Below are 15,177 nucleotides of genomic sequence, written 5' to 3' on the forward strand. Positions count from 1 at the left end.
GCCAAAAAGAAAGTCTTTATTGCTACACTCAGTGTTTTCTACAGCTTTTACCAAAAATTAGGTAGAAAAAAACCTGACAGAGATGTCCTGGAACAGCTGCTAAGAAGAAGAGGGAATTTCTGAGAGGCAGTGAAGGAGGGCAGGGAGGAAAGAGGGAGATCAAAACAACCCCCGGAGTACCAGTCCCTTCAGTAAAGGCCTTCTGGTAAACTTTGACATGGCCACGTCTCAGATGAAACCCAGAGGTACCAGAAATGAAAACAAAGAAATAATGAAAAAAAAGCAACAGAAAATTGGCATTCATTGGTGTTTCCATCCTATAAACTACTATTTAGCAATGCCTGTATTCTGTTAGCACCTAAAATCTTCTAGACAATATTTATAAATACAGTATCATGCTCTTGCAAGCTGGTAATCTAAACTAGCACATAGAATGTTTTTATAACCTGAATTAATCTAAATTCTAAGAAATTCAAAATACATTAGGTGGATATGCACTTAAGTTTGATCTCAGGTATGAGATTTTTAGATAGGATTGTTTTTCTTCTGCTTTAACCACACAAAATGTTAATTACCTACACCCCCAAAAAAAAAAATTTTAAAAAAATCACAAGATCCAGGTCTGGAATGAGGTGACAGAGAAAAAGGTATGGGGAAAAATAAAGGACAGAACTGCTACTGAAAGCCTTGGAAAAGGAATAAAGTTGCAAATCTTGCTTAGTGTTTATGAGGCATAAGAAACAAATCTAAGCTTTTGTGCCTTTTATACCACACTATGCCTGTTTGAAACTTCAGCTTCTAAAGGATGGACCAACATCCCCAAATCCATTCAGTCTCCCTGGGTTTAGTAACAACAATGTATTTCAATGATATGAAGTTGAGACCTTATTTTATTGTTCCAATCCAGCAATTAAAGGAAATATCTTTATGTAAGGGTCACCAGGCATACATTTCTCTATCCCACATGCCCAGCAGCTTTCTGCTGAACCACTTCCAACAAATTTGGTATGTCCTATAGATAGATACTAAAATGAATATGGATGAGCCATCTCAGTTCTACTAGATGTAGTTATCAAATTTCTTTCTGATGAACAAGTACAGACTGCATGGGATGGCAGCTACAGACCCTGAAGTAAATCCCTCCTCCTTGGTCCTACAGATCTAGAGGTCCTTTTGGGGTGGTTTTTCCTTCTCCCACAACAGCACTAGTAGAGCATGACAAGTGCAGTTCTGGCTATCCATTTAATACCCATGCATTTTTGTTTCAGCTTCACAATCTTCCAAAATTATTTTTTCAGGAACAAAATACAACTTCCTAACCCTATTTGCAAGTGGGAAACTAAGGGTATAGTCATGCTGAACACAAGTCTTAGATGTTCAATAGTCCTGTCTAAACCCAGAATCTGTAACAGATTAGGTCCAAGTGGAACTTCCTCTCAAAACTGGATAGAAATTAAGCATTTCTAGACACCCCATCAGAGAAATTCTCAAAGTCATCACAGTCTAATGGCTCTATAATACTACAGTAGAATACCAACATTAAAGAGGATAGGGCAGAACTGCAATTTTGATTACTTCATTGCTCCAGAGATAATAAAGAAAGAGTATTTAAATTTTTAAGGGACAATGGGGTAAGGGGAGAAGGTCAAATGGGAGGAAAAGACTACATACTACTGAGCTTTGTATGACCAGGGAAAGCTCAGAGAGGCCGCTGATACACGTGGCCACTACTTCTAGATGAGCACAAGACCAAACACAAGGAAAGATTTTGCTATCTGACAGTAGTGCATGATGCACTACGGTAGTCTTGAAAAAATCAGTTACAGATTAAATATATGGCAAACTACCCAGCAGCAAATTACAGGCATAAGCATAGTGAGTCAGCTCTCCAAAACATTATTTAAGTATTTAACTATATACTACATGAATCCCCAGTAATTGGATCTTGCAGGAAAAGAATTTAATTGTATTTATACACATCATGTTCCTTTCTGCATGCATTTATACATGCAAACATTTTGCTGTGAAAAGATTTTCAGCAAATGTTATTTCCTCTTAGTTTTTAAATGAACTCTTAAGTACAGGAAAGAATGATTAACTGATTATTCACAGAGAGTCTTTACTACTCCTAAGACACCATGAAAAGACAGATTTCTAAATTATTTGAAAATAATGGTTACAATAAATTAAGAATTTCTTCATAGGACATCTTCAAACTAAGAAAGAAACTAAAAAGGAAGTTATCATACATCAGAGAGAACTAATTGAGCTCAGTGACTGAACAGCAAATGACATTACATATCAGGAAAGGAACATAGCATAGAAAACAAGTATTTCTGTCCCTACTTTACAAATGAGGAACTGCAGGACACAAAGATTCTTGTCATTTTATAAAGCATTTAAGACACAAATTCAACACATGAAGTCAAGCATATTGCTCACAGACTAAGTTTTAAGAATGCTTAAGCCCTTTGCAGACCAGATCTGAAGAGTTGACCGAGGTCAGGCAAGAGGTCCCTGGAAGAGAAAATCTCAAGCCACATTTTCTGAGCTCAGTTACATCAACAAGGGTTCTACAACAAGTATGTCCTTCCTCTACAAACACGCTGACAGCAAACGCAGGCACACTAGATATTTTATATTTTTTTAAAAATCTTCTTGTATGTGCCTTCATAGGCAAGATACCAGGTTGGATAAGCCACCGGGTCCAACACAGAATTCATACCCACATGGGTAACACCCAAGGCTGTGGCCAGCAGCAACACTGCAATTGCAACTGTTCTTCAGAAGCACTGCAGAGCTGCTCTTCCTCCCAAATTCGGGATGGCAGCATGACCCTTCAAAGGCCAGCTGGCCTCCTCTGAGGTCAAAGACAGGGAGTCTGTCCTCAGAGAAATCTGTTCCTGTTAAGACTGACACCAGAACAAATAAGAGTTTTGTCCTTCAAAGAACTTGGCTTAAAGCAAACCCTGCTTCCGCTTCTATTGTCTCAAGTGATACACGTTTGAAACTAGAAAGACAAAACAACAGTTGATTATGTTTTTTTGAATTCTGCATTCCTCAAGAAGTGTGACCAGTGAGTATAATAACATTTACCTCCAGAACAGTGGAACAAGAAAGTAGTATTTCACTCCCTCTCCCTCCCTCTCTCAATCAGATGAACCTATCCTCGAAAGGAATTCGCTGAAAACCCAGAATATTTAAAGGAGGGAAAAGCATTTTTTTAGTCTATTTTTGAGGACTATTGTAGCTGTCAGTATTTTGTAAGCCATTTCCCAGTACATGGCTGTTCTCACAGGGGCTGCACATCCACTGATATGGGTTCCAGCAACTGCAAAATCACAAAGGGATTTGTTTATGGGGAAAGGGGGCGAAGAGAAATTTTTTTTTAGGAAAGGACAGCTGGAGGTGATTTAGTCCAAACTTCCATCAAAACAAGGGCTACGGCTAAGACCAGACCAGGACACCAAAAGGAAGTGCTTGAGCACCAAGCTCTACATTCACTTTGACGAAATCTAGAAAACTGTAGCAGGAACTGTACTTTCATAAATCTCTATCCTGAGGAGGTCAGAATGAATTCTTCACAATCTAGTTCTCGTGTTGCCAAAGCACAGCCTGAAAGGGTTCTCAGATCTAGAAATAACAGGACTTTTCTTGGTGGAAACTCACTTATTGTTCCTCCTACCCTTTCTCTTTAATGCACAAAGAAGCTGAGATAAATCTACTCCACATGAACTTCCCTCCCCTTGTCAGAAAGGAAGTGTTACAGTGAGAAATGATGCTTCTTATCCAACAAATGGTGCTGCTTTCTTAAGTCAGCCAGCATTAATGCAGTTGCTTGTTACATATAAAAATGGGACAGGATGCACAAATCAAAACAGACAGACAGGCGTGAAAGGGAGAAAAGAAACACAGAAGCAGCAAACCAAATCAAAACGTGAAATAGCCATCCTGGCAGAAAAAGTGCTGTGTCTCAGAGCAGCTCATTTGCTTTCTGACTCTCATAAGGACAGCAGGGAATACTCAACATGCTATAGACTTTAAACGTACAACATAAAAGAAAAATTGCTGGGAAGGTATTATTTGACCATTTAAACACATCCATATTCCTTGTTTCAGTGACAAAAATCTTCATTTATATAGCCCACGGCAGCGAGTGAACCAGTGCAGTTCAGAGCAGGGTTCTCCTAGAATGTACTTCAGAAGTGCAAGATTGCTAGGAAAAACACTCAAAAATAGACAAAGAAACAACAACATCAACTTTTCACAGAATGACTCCTGAATTCTCATATTAGATTTCACTTTGAATTAACTCCTTGCTTTGCATGGTCTTCTGGGGTTTTTTTAAAGGTTCTGGTTTTATGTTCCTGTTTGGCTTTGCCCCATTCATTGCACATAGCCAAAAAAGCACTTTATCCAGTATATTTATTGATTTCTTCACAACCCTGGGGGGGGATATCCAACCAAACACAAAAACCCACACCACTATGTGCCTGTGATACTTTTTCAAAGAATCATCAAGGTATTTGATATCTAAAGATGCTCTGGTTTTGTATTTTTAACACTATGTAGGGTGCATACTTTTCATAGGTTCCTGCTGCAACTATGTTCACTTGTTCACATTATTTTTCTGTGGAACTATCTAGCAACACTGTACACTAATTTCAGTAACATCCTTCATCACACCTTACTAGCATCACAAATCAAACGAGAATTTGATCCACTGTCTTCCCTGGAAGGACAACCCTTTTTTCAACAAACAAAATTCATTTGTTGCATTTTGGGTTTTTTTCCAATATTGAATATCTCATGTCAAACAATAAACTGGGAGAACTTTCAAAAATACCAGTTTAATCAGCTAAGCTAATACAAAATGTTATCAGTTTACTGCATTTTCTTACTGCCTCACAAAATGATGTTTCTTTTTAAAAATAGGCACAGGATATACTGGATACCACCATTAAGAATGTAATGCAAGAAATAATCACAGATTTTGAAAAAAAAATTGCTAAATACCACACACTAGCCATCACAGAATTACAAAATACGCTGACCCCTACCTTGAGAAGCACAAGCAGTGCTACGTGAGCAATTAGCCACATTCCTTTTCTTGCCTTATGTCAGCATAACCTCATTAAACCTAGTATTTCCCTTGTGTTTGTCTTTAGAACATTGTTCTGATCATAGTTTCATCATTCTTGGAGCCACTTAAAAAAGCAGCACACATCTAAGACCAGAGTACAATCATTATACTACAGCTTCAAAAGCAATTCATGTATAATTCAATTTATTTTTTTCTCTGAATTAGCTTATTATTCACAGGATCCGGTCTAAAGGTTTTTTTTCTTAAAGCACAGAGAGCTTGGCTATGCTTACAGAGGTGATGCTCACTATAGCTAAATACTAACAGAAACCTTGAAAATGCTAGTTTAGCATGTAAAGTGCATTCACCCCGCTGGTTTACAGGACATACAAAGGTTACAGTCAGTAGTCAGAGTGGAGACAAAACCTGAAGCAATTGTAAAGCTGAAAGCAGAACCTAAACCTGCCAAGATTTGGTCAAATTACCAATGAACTTCCTCACACAAAATCTCTTGTGTCACAAAACGGTAAAAAACCATTTACCCTTCATCCATTTTCATTGGTTAGATCTTAAGTTACTAGCAAAACCATTCAATATTATTATAAAAATATTTTCTTAAAACTCACATTCACTCTTAGAAGTAACTGAAAAATTGACATAAGTTCCACTCAGGGTTCTGCAACCACTTCCATTTTCTTCATTCTTAAGTAACACAACTTAGCTATGTCTCTAGTGGATTGATCAGTAAAATCCCTCTGGAATTTTAAAGCTGCATTCAGTTTTACTTTTTTATCCAATAACAAAATATTTTGCAGCTTCAATAAGGATGCAAGACTGGAAATCCAGTTACAATCCCCTGCAAACCCTCCACATTTACAATATTATCAAAGGTAAACTAGGTATGATTCCAAGGGTGAAACTATACATAAAGGAACAGTTAAATACCAGTATCTGGAAAAATGTAGATGAGCTGGATGAGAAGGGACTACGTGTATGCTCTGAACATGCTTTAAGTGACAGGGATATTGCTTCTGATTTGTTATTAATCATTAGCATAAACTCCAGGAGAGGAGACACTCATAATGTGTGATGAGCAGCACCTCCACTTCAAGGAAAAGTACGTAAGATGCAATTGATGGGCAAATGCTGAAGGCCAGGGAAGACTATACATAGCATAGCAGGATGAGCACTAAGAATTGCAGCAGAAGCAGAGGTTTCTACAGCTGACAATACTAGTTTCCAACACATAGAGCAGTATCAGCATGCCAAAGTTCTCAGTCTACATAAAGTGACATTACTTTTACTGACACAACTTGCTTCTATTAAAATATGCCAACATTTGCCTGTCTGGGGAATTTTTCAGAAAATGAATAAAAATATTAATCGCATATGAGAAAAATACGAGGTGTTTCCTGCTATGAAATAATAAAAACCTGTGCAATTCCTTCACAGTAAGCACACACTGCCTACACCTAGCAAGCAAGTTCTCAGAGAGCCCCCAGCATGCATGTGAGCAGTGTCTGCAGAACAGCCCTGCAATCACACACTCCAACAAGGACTGCTTCTTGCTAGGTGCCTCACTAGCCTGCAGCTAGAATTTTGTTCACAGAGTATTTCAGCCAGGCGCTCATCAGAAAACTACCTAGAAAACATGTGAACGTGTACGCATGTTTGCTGTTACACAGTGCAAATTTCTCAAATCAAACGTGCTGTAATTGACCAGCACAGTATCTCAAGTTCTGAGCACAGTACAGATACAGACAGCCCATAAAGGCAAAAGGGGCACTACATGAGATGAAACAGAGCCTCACGGTTATGCAGTAACTATTATTTAAGTACTACCCCCACACCATGCTCATTCAAAAGAATGCCTAAGACAGGCTTTCTTTTAAACTAGTAAACGAATTTTTGATCTTCAGCAACAGGTAATTCAAAATAAAATTTGGCATCTGTATTCCTATGCTGGAGTGGCATCATTTTTACATTAAATTGAGAAACATTAGCTTCCTCTTCACTCATTTGGCCAACAATTTTTATATTCAGTTAATTTTAGCTTTGACTTTTACTTATTAAGGCTAAGTATTGACACACCATCTTTTTTTCAAATACATGAATGAAGTCTTTACCTCGGGGCCAGACTCTAAAGCCTATCTAACCTAGGGCTTTCTTTGCAGCCAGAAGGACCACAGACATAAGAGACGCTGGAGAGTCAGATCTCAAGAATTAAGCTGCAATATGTAAAGGATGTGTAAAGGATTTTGATAAGGTAGGCTCAAGGCCTGCAAAATCCTTACAGATAAGCCCCAATACTCTTGACCTCAGTAATTACTCTTATTAGTCACTGCTATCTTTAAATAGACTCGTCAAGGCTAGACAGTTTTCTTACTTAAGCAATAATGGAGAGACTGCTGGACACACAAGAATACAGTATACAGTCCAGGCAGGACAGTATTACAGTGGCTTTATCCAAGAACTGCAAATTATTGGAAAGGTATTTATTTCATTAGTCATTTGATATCAGCTAAAAAGAAACTGTATCTTGTACAAACCCTCTCTCTTTCTGTGAGTGTGCATGTATACACACACACATATACAAAACTTTAATACCTCTAAAGTAGCTTGTTACTTCTTCCATCTAGTCGAAGTAGCTCAAACGGTAAATATAATAATGGCAATGTCATTTTTACCTACCCTTTTGTCATTATCAGTAGTATATTTTTTTGTCTACCTAATCTTACCCAAAGCCACTGCAGAAAATTTTCCATACAAACACTTCCCATGTGTCAGCCAAGTGGGACAGAGTAACACCGAAGTAACAACTTGAAGAACCCCTTTGAGGATGTTCTCTCAGTTTTGTTGAAATGATTTTCTAAATGCCCACTTAACCTCCAATTTGTATCATTTAAAGCTCAGTAAGAGTCTGGACAGAAATGAATGCAATTTAAGGCTGTTTCTCCAAATTACATTACATGAAGATAGCCTAAAATCCCACAGTGGTGTAAAATGGGTCTCATTTCTGTAACGCTGCAGGAAAACACCAGCATCTTTCCATCAGTACCTTTGTCCTCCTCTGCAATTCGAACACTCTCCTTTGGAAAAGACTCGGTTTACAAATTTTAGCCCTCCTTCACCCCCAGGCTGTACATGTCGAGACAAGACCAAGTCACTCACATTTTCCAATCTCATACAAATTTCAAGAAATTACTTTTAGGCAATTTTCAGAAATTCAAATAAACAAAAAAACAAAGAAGTATTTTGCAGTCAATTCAACATCTGGCATTTAGCCGCATGCAGCTAACCTTTGTGTTTCCCTTTTTTCTCTTTTCTGGTGCTGCCAGTCTGACAACTCGCAGCTGCTGCCTTGGTTTTTTTAGTTGGTTTCGGAGCTTGGGCATCCACTACCACTTTTACATCTTCCTGTTCGGCCTCCTGCACTGCTTGAGAGATTCAGGGTACCCCACCAAAAACAAAAACGGAGAGAAAGAAGAGAGAAACAGAAAGAGAGAGGAGAGATTGAATTGAGAACACTGTGAAGGCATAAAAGGGTAAGCAGACATAGCAGAGTTTTTTTGGTATTTCAGACAATTCATGCAGAGAGGAAAGTCAAATAAAACAGAATTTGCACAGCTACAGTAAAAACCTGGAAGTATTAGTTTAGTTGGGATGTATTTCCGAACTTTTGCCTCCTTCCAATAATATATCAGCTCTGAACTTCCAGGCCAAAAGTGACACCAGAATATTAACGTGTTCGTGAGCTATTCTAGGAAGCACTTTTGCTCATGGTAAAGTTCTGCCAGACTGATCATCAGCAGTGGCAGCAAGAAGGCAGAAAAATTTTATTTAGACTTTGTGTAGTGCCTACGCTTAAAGCCACATCCTAACCCTGTAAACAAGGAATCATCGGAAGGTTATTTTCAGAACACATCTTGCACAACTCTACATAACACAGTATGATGAGGAGAATGGCCATGCATTTTATGCTGAAACTGTACACAAGCAGAAATTAAAAAACTCCTCCTACTTTGTAACATACACAAATTAATTCTTTAGAAGTCTCAACATAATATGCATGGCATAAATTTTGAATGTCAGCATAATTCATGCAATGCTAGTTGTTTTCAAAGTAAAAAGGGGCTTTACCATTTTCTAAAAGCATGACACACTTTGAGGTCAATCTTTATTCTGGCCAGGCAAAGCCCTGAAGTGAAATAATATTGAGTTTACAAAGGCATAAAACCAATTACCTTTGTGAAATACATAAAGCAATCATCAAACTTCACACCCCAAACAAAACAACCTGTAGGTGGGCACTGAGGGATTTTGGTGCCAGCTGCTGGTCACAGTTAATTGCTAAGCCCCACTGGCTTCACGTGGTGACTGTGGTTTACCTCAGAGGAGTATCACCCTGGCACCTGGGGCCTCCCACCATCACTTCCTTTTTCCCCAAACTAAAATGCTTTCTTTAAAAGGATAAAAAGAGTCCATTAAGAGACCTTACTGGAGAGAACTGGCCACCCATAAAATTAATTTTTAAATATCCTGACAAACTTCATAAACCCCCAAAGACCAAATGATGGTCAATGATGTGTGGACTGCCAGTTATCTCTCTTTGAAGATGGAAGTCCTCCCCAGGCTTCTGGTCTGTGAGGCAACTTTCTTGTTTACCAAATCCTTCATGCGCATGAATAGAAGTAGAAACACCAAGGAGATTCTCTAAAGGAGTAAGATGAAACGGGTTTAACCATGTCTGTGAAGACTGCAGTTTACAAACCTACAGTTACCCTCCCCAGCACAGCAATCTGTTACAAATAGCATTGTATTCACAGCACAATGAGCATCTGAGAAACTCAAACACATGCTCCTTTTCTCATTACGTAGAGGAACAGTTCAAGGTTTATAGAGAATATACATTGATTTAGTAGAGGAGTGACTATAAGCCCAAAGAAACAGCTGGTCACCGCCTGACCCCTCATTCCTGTCTTTATCAATCACTAATCACAAGACTGCAGTTCCTTTGCTGAGTGTAAAGGAGCACTGGAAATGAGTAAGACGTAACCAAAGGTATGAGTGCACAGGGCACCAGGGAAAATGGCACATAAAAGACAGTACACCGGGTCTTACTTCCACAGGCATGGCAGCCTCAGACTAAGCAGAAAACCAAACAGTCCTAACTCCACAGTCTCTAAATAGGTATGATTTGCCAACCCAGCAATCTATCCTGTAACTGTGGCTCGGTCTCTCTTTAAAAACTGGAGTATGTTCTTTTAATTGTTTTGAAGATTATAATCCACATTATAATTAAATTCAATACTTTACAAATGACCTATATTAAATGACCAGACAGTTATTGAAATGATTTTTAAAATGACCATATTCATTCACTCAGATGAAGCATCATTTACTTGGTCCAAAGCAATGATTAATCAGCAAAGGATGAAACATTCCGACATTGTTAATTGAAAAGTTGAAGACTTACTTCACTATCTTGTCAGCCATCCTTTGAATTAACACGTAAAAGCCTGAAGCTTTTTGAATTACTTTTGTCGCATAACTTTCAGCAAGAGATACCTAATTATAAGTACAGTGATGGAGCTCTAAAGGACAGAGAAAGAAATATTTCCATTGCTTTATAAGGCAGAGAAGAAGATTTCAGTCCAGTAGCCATTTTGAACATATACCATCACTGTTGTCTATGGTAAACAGGACTTTCAGACATAAGTAATGGAGGCTGCAAAATAAGATTTAACCCAGAAGCATGCAGATACTGCAGCTGGGTTCATGAAGGAATTGGCACAGGATTTCTTGCTTCTAATTCTAATTCTAATTTCCTGCTTCTAAAAACTTGCTTGCCCAAGTTTTACCATTACATTTAAACCATTACCTCTAAAATAAATCCAAACCTAATCGCAAAATACCAACTCCGTCCACAAAATCATCTTAGTTATTAACTATTCAGCAAACAGCAGAACTCAGCTAAAGCTCATCCACTGTTTTCTCTTGTGACTGCAGATATCAAAGAAGTTATGTAGCTTTGCTACTGACTGTACAAATTCAGTTCAGGACAGCACAGAGATCCAGGGGACTTGGCTACATATTTGCATTTAAGCACAGGGTAAGCACTGGTCTGCCCTGCCCGGAAGTGCTGACCCCCACCAAATACCCGCCAGGTAAGTGCTGCCCAGGGCCAGTCAATACTTTGATCCTTGCAGAGGAGTGGGCAATGGGCTACCTTCTGAAGCCTGCCAGCTTTGCTCAGCGGGTCCAACAGATTTACATGTGGAGCTAAGTAAAAAACACTGTTTTCTGTTTCCAGTGCCTTCTCTTGCCCTGGAGAGTTGTAAGAGCGAACATTTCCAATACTCTCTGCACTCACCTGGCAGCTGGTCATTAGTGTGTGGAGCTTTGAACTCACTGAACCAGCATTCCTAGTCTGTCTTTGCGGAGATGAAGCAATTCGTAGAAGCAATGTTTATCCCCAACCACTTTATCAGCGGATTAAATGTCTTCTCCTCTGCCCTTTACTACATCTTTGGATCACTAAGGAACCGTCTGACAAGAATTTCCCTTCTCAGCAGGTTAGGAACACCTTGAAGCAAACTCTAACCTGCATTCTCCACAGGCTCTAGATAGCCCCATAAAACAATTCACAGTTCCCTGCAAGAAAGCCTGAATAAGGAAAATGAGATAAACTGGCCTCCCTAGATAATATTGACTGATATGACAATATGATTATGTCCTTAGTTGGACATTAAAAAGTTTAAAGGAAAGGTAGGCAGTACCACAGGATAAATAAATAAAGAACCTTAAATGCAGCTATACAGGGATAGAGTTTCACAGACTTTCACTCAAAAAATGCATTAATTTCAGTACAAAGAAGATTTAGGCAACTTTTAAAATCCCTACTGATCCCTGCCTTAAACAAACCACCTTTGAAAATCTAGCCTGATACTTTGTATGCCCAACCCCAAATTATTAAAATCTTCACTTAAAAAAGCTCTACAGATTTTCCTTTTCCATTAGAATAATCTGTTTGTACTAGAATTCATATTTAGACAAGACAAAAATGGAGAAGCTTATGTTGTGTTGAGACAGAATTCCAAACAGCAAATAATGCTGGACTCTCAGATCTGATGTTTCATTCTCATTTGGACTCATAAATTGTAAGAAGTAGTTCTGAGATAAATGGCAAGCTCTCAGACAAAGCAATGACATGATTTTAATTTTAGTGTTATTCATCAATGTTCATGAAATCAAGCACTGACTACTAACCTCGATACAGCATTAGAAAAAAATACTTTGGAGGATACAGAAAAGAGCACAGATTGCAATATTAATTCAGGATCTGGGCTGAAAAGAAAAAAGGTATTAACACAGTGTGAGGTGAGTGTAGAAGGACTTGCACCAAAGCAGAGAAGGGCAGTGTCCTGGCTTTGCCTTGCATCACCAGTGGGCTGACTACTAAAAGCAGGAAAAAGAAGTCTCTCCCATGAACCAGTTCTATGTGGGAAAACACTGCATGTTACAGGGATAAAGCTACAACACAATCAAACAAAAGGATGCAATTTATAAGTAAGTGAATACTCTATGATGCAGACAACACAGAATTGAAAAAAATAGTGAAAGATAGTTACCCATACATATTTCTATGAGTGAATGAAAATGAAAAGTGTGTTTTTCCATCTGGCCTTCATGAGAAGTTCACACAGGACATTAGTTTCAAAGTAGCATGCAATGAAAATGCAGGAGTTTTTTTCCATTTGCATGACCATTCTCTTGATATGAGTGCTTGCACACTCTCATGAACTTAGAGGAAGAAAGAAAAAAAATATCTATGAATCATAACTTACCAATCTCTATCACATAAAAGTGCCATGTGCTAAAAAAAAAAGTTTTTTGATCAGTACACTATGTGAAGAATTAACTGAGTGAAAAATCACAAAAAAATTATCATTTTAAATGGATACATTAAAAATTTGTGCAGTCTATCTGGAAAACACCTTCAGTAGAAAGAGGCTGAATCATATGATGAGGGATACGAGACAAATAATTGGCTCAACTGTGTAAGGCAAATGTTCATTATATTTACCAATGTCCTCTCAACTGTGAAAGTAAAATCCGGAATCAGTATCACGCAAAGAAAGATAAAGTACAGTTCAGTCAGAGTATACCTTAACAAACCAATGCAAATTGGTTGTCCTTTTCTTACAGTTGCCTAAGATGCTCTTGTGTTTCACTGTAAGAATGGCTTGCTATTTTACTTTGCAAAGTTCTAGCCTTAGTGAATCGTGTTGCTTATTTGGGCTGTTGTTCATTATTACTTTATTTCATCAACTTAGATTCTCAACTGGTCTAGCATTTCTACAATCACCTCAAAGAGACTGGATTCGATCAGAAATACTCTGAAGATGGGAAAACCCACCGTATTTTACAATGCAATGAAATTTTTTCATTAGTTTTATATAGACAATTAGTTAAATACAAGGGCCTGAATTAGGCAAGTTAGTTACTATTTAATCACATGCAGATATTTGATTTCTGCTTTAAAATGGCTATAATCAAAGGTATTACCCCTGCAGCTAGTAACTTAGATTCCAGATTCCCAAAAGCTTACATTGCCTATAAATTCCCTATGGCTCCTTGCAGTTTACGTATAACACTGATGTGTTGACCAGGGTGATTTTATAAAGGACAAAATACTCGTAAGTGAAAGTGAACATGAATGAGCTGAGAAAAAAGGAACAAGCATGCACGAGAGCCTGGTGCTGCCTAAGGACGTTACTAAAAGCTCACTGCTGTAAGATTTCCTCAGAAAGAACAAAGAAAGGAATTAAAGAAAAGATTCTTCATAAACCCCCCATATCTGACACTGGAGAGGGGGAAAGAGGAGAAAGCATGTGGAATGGAGGCTTAATAGCAAACTTTGGACTCTTTGGGAAAGCAGACAACTAGTAAGGAAAGCTGAAATTGTCCACAAAAAAGCTTTGCCAGGAAGATGAAGGACAAAAAGAAACTACAGAATTACGTTGTGTGTTGGGGCGCTGAGGGCACCAGTAGGCTTTAATTGCCCTAAGGAGCCTCCCTGGGGGCTTCTACCTGCACTCTGCCCATGGGATATGGCTCCCTTTCTGCCCAGCTGGGCTCTGCTGCCGGCTGGGCTGTGTGCCGCTTCCCAGCTGCCTCTCCTGCTACGCCGTAGGTAGCTCATCGGCTCCAGGGGCCCCTCATATGTACACTGCAGCCTTGTCTCCTGGCCCCATCTCCTCCCCACTCTGGAGGGCCCTGGCCCCAGTTCATCCCTTGTGCCTGGGACCACTGAGAACCCTGTTAGCAGCGGCTGGCTCTGCCCACCACGCTGAAAGCCTGTAGGGTGGTGCTCCCTGGCACAGAGATTGTCAAAGGCAGAAAATAACAGCTAGTTGTCTAGTAGTAACTAAAAGTAAACGTACTTCAAGTGGAAATTTAAAGCAAAGAGAAGGGAATTTTTCAAGCAATTTTTAAGCAATTGCCTCTAAACTTCCTTCTCAAGTCCTTCAGTACCAACAACCACAAAAAGACCTGTAAACCACCTGCTACCAGCTGCTCTCTGGTCCTTGCTGCTGGGTGAGTTTGTTTATTTTGGAAATGTACTAGTGCAGTAAGGACTGCGGATAAATCAAAAAGGTGTTTTAAAGGATGAAGATGAAGAGACTGCGGCTGAAAGGGAGATCACAGAATATATGCTTATTGGAAATTAAGTGTTTTGCCTGCATGGTACTTGGGAGTGCTGCCTGATCTCTCAGTATTAATAGTCTTGAGCACAGAAAATTCCTTGCTATCTACAAAAAATAAACTAGTACCTTCTCATTACAAGATCAGTGGAAAACAGGAATGGCAAAACACTGTTTTGATGAATACGCAAATATATGGGTTTTTAAAGGAATGGTTAACTGATGTCACCTTATAAAGTTGACAGCTTGGTACTGATCAGACAACTCTCTCATCATTCACAGTAAAGGAGCAGAACGACACATCAAATTTAACAATCCAGACCTATGACTTGTCATCAAAAGTGTGTTCAACACACCACACAACCATTGCATCTAGATGCACTACCA

The 15,177-nt window shown here is 38.8% G+C and overlaps 2 protein-coding genes across 8 annotated transcripts in view; one reads left to right on the forward strand and one right to left on the reverse strand.

Annotated features, from left to right (window-relative positions):
- Nucleotides 1-15,177, forward strand: part of RIC3 (RIC3 acetylcholine receptor chaperone) — a 415,628-nt gene that overhangs the window by 58,457 nt on the left and 341,994 nt on the right. The gene's annotated exons all lie outside the window — the stretch shown is intronic.
- The window catches only part of TUB (TUB bipartite transcription factor), a 163,466-nt gene that overhangs the window by 19,262 nt on the left and 129,027 nt on the right, over nt 1-15,177 (reverse strand). For 5 of the 7 annotated variants that reach the window (XM_080404749.1, XM_080404751.1, XM_080404754.1 and 2 more), the window contains exon 4: nt 8,383-8,517. The exons of the other annotated variants lie outside the window; for them this stretch is intronic. In XM_080404749.1, coding sequence (XP_080260875.1) covers nt 8,383-8,517 — 135 coding nt within the window. The remainder of the gene's footprint in view (nt 1-8,382; nt 8,518-15,177) is intronic. 7 annotated transcript variants of the gene reach the window in all.

Source organism: Falco punctatus (genome assembly GCF_963210335.1).
Source record: "Falco punctatus genome assembly, chromosome: 10".
NCBI lineage: Eukaryota > Metazoa > Chordata > Aves > Falconiformes > Falconidae > Falco > Falco punctatus.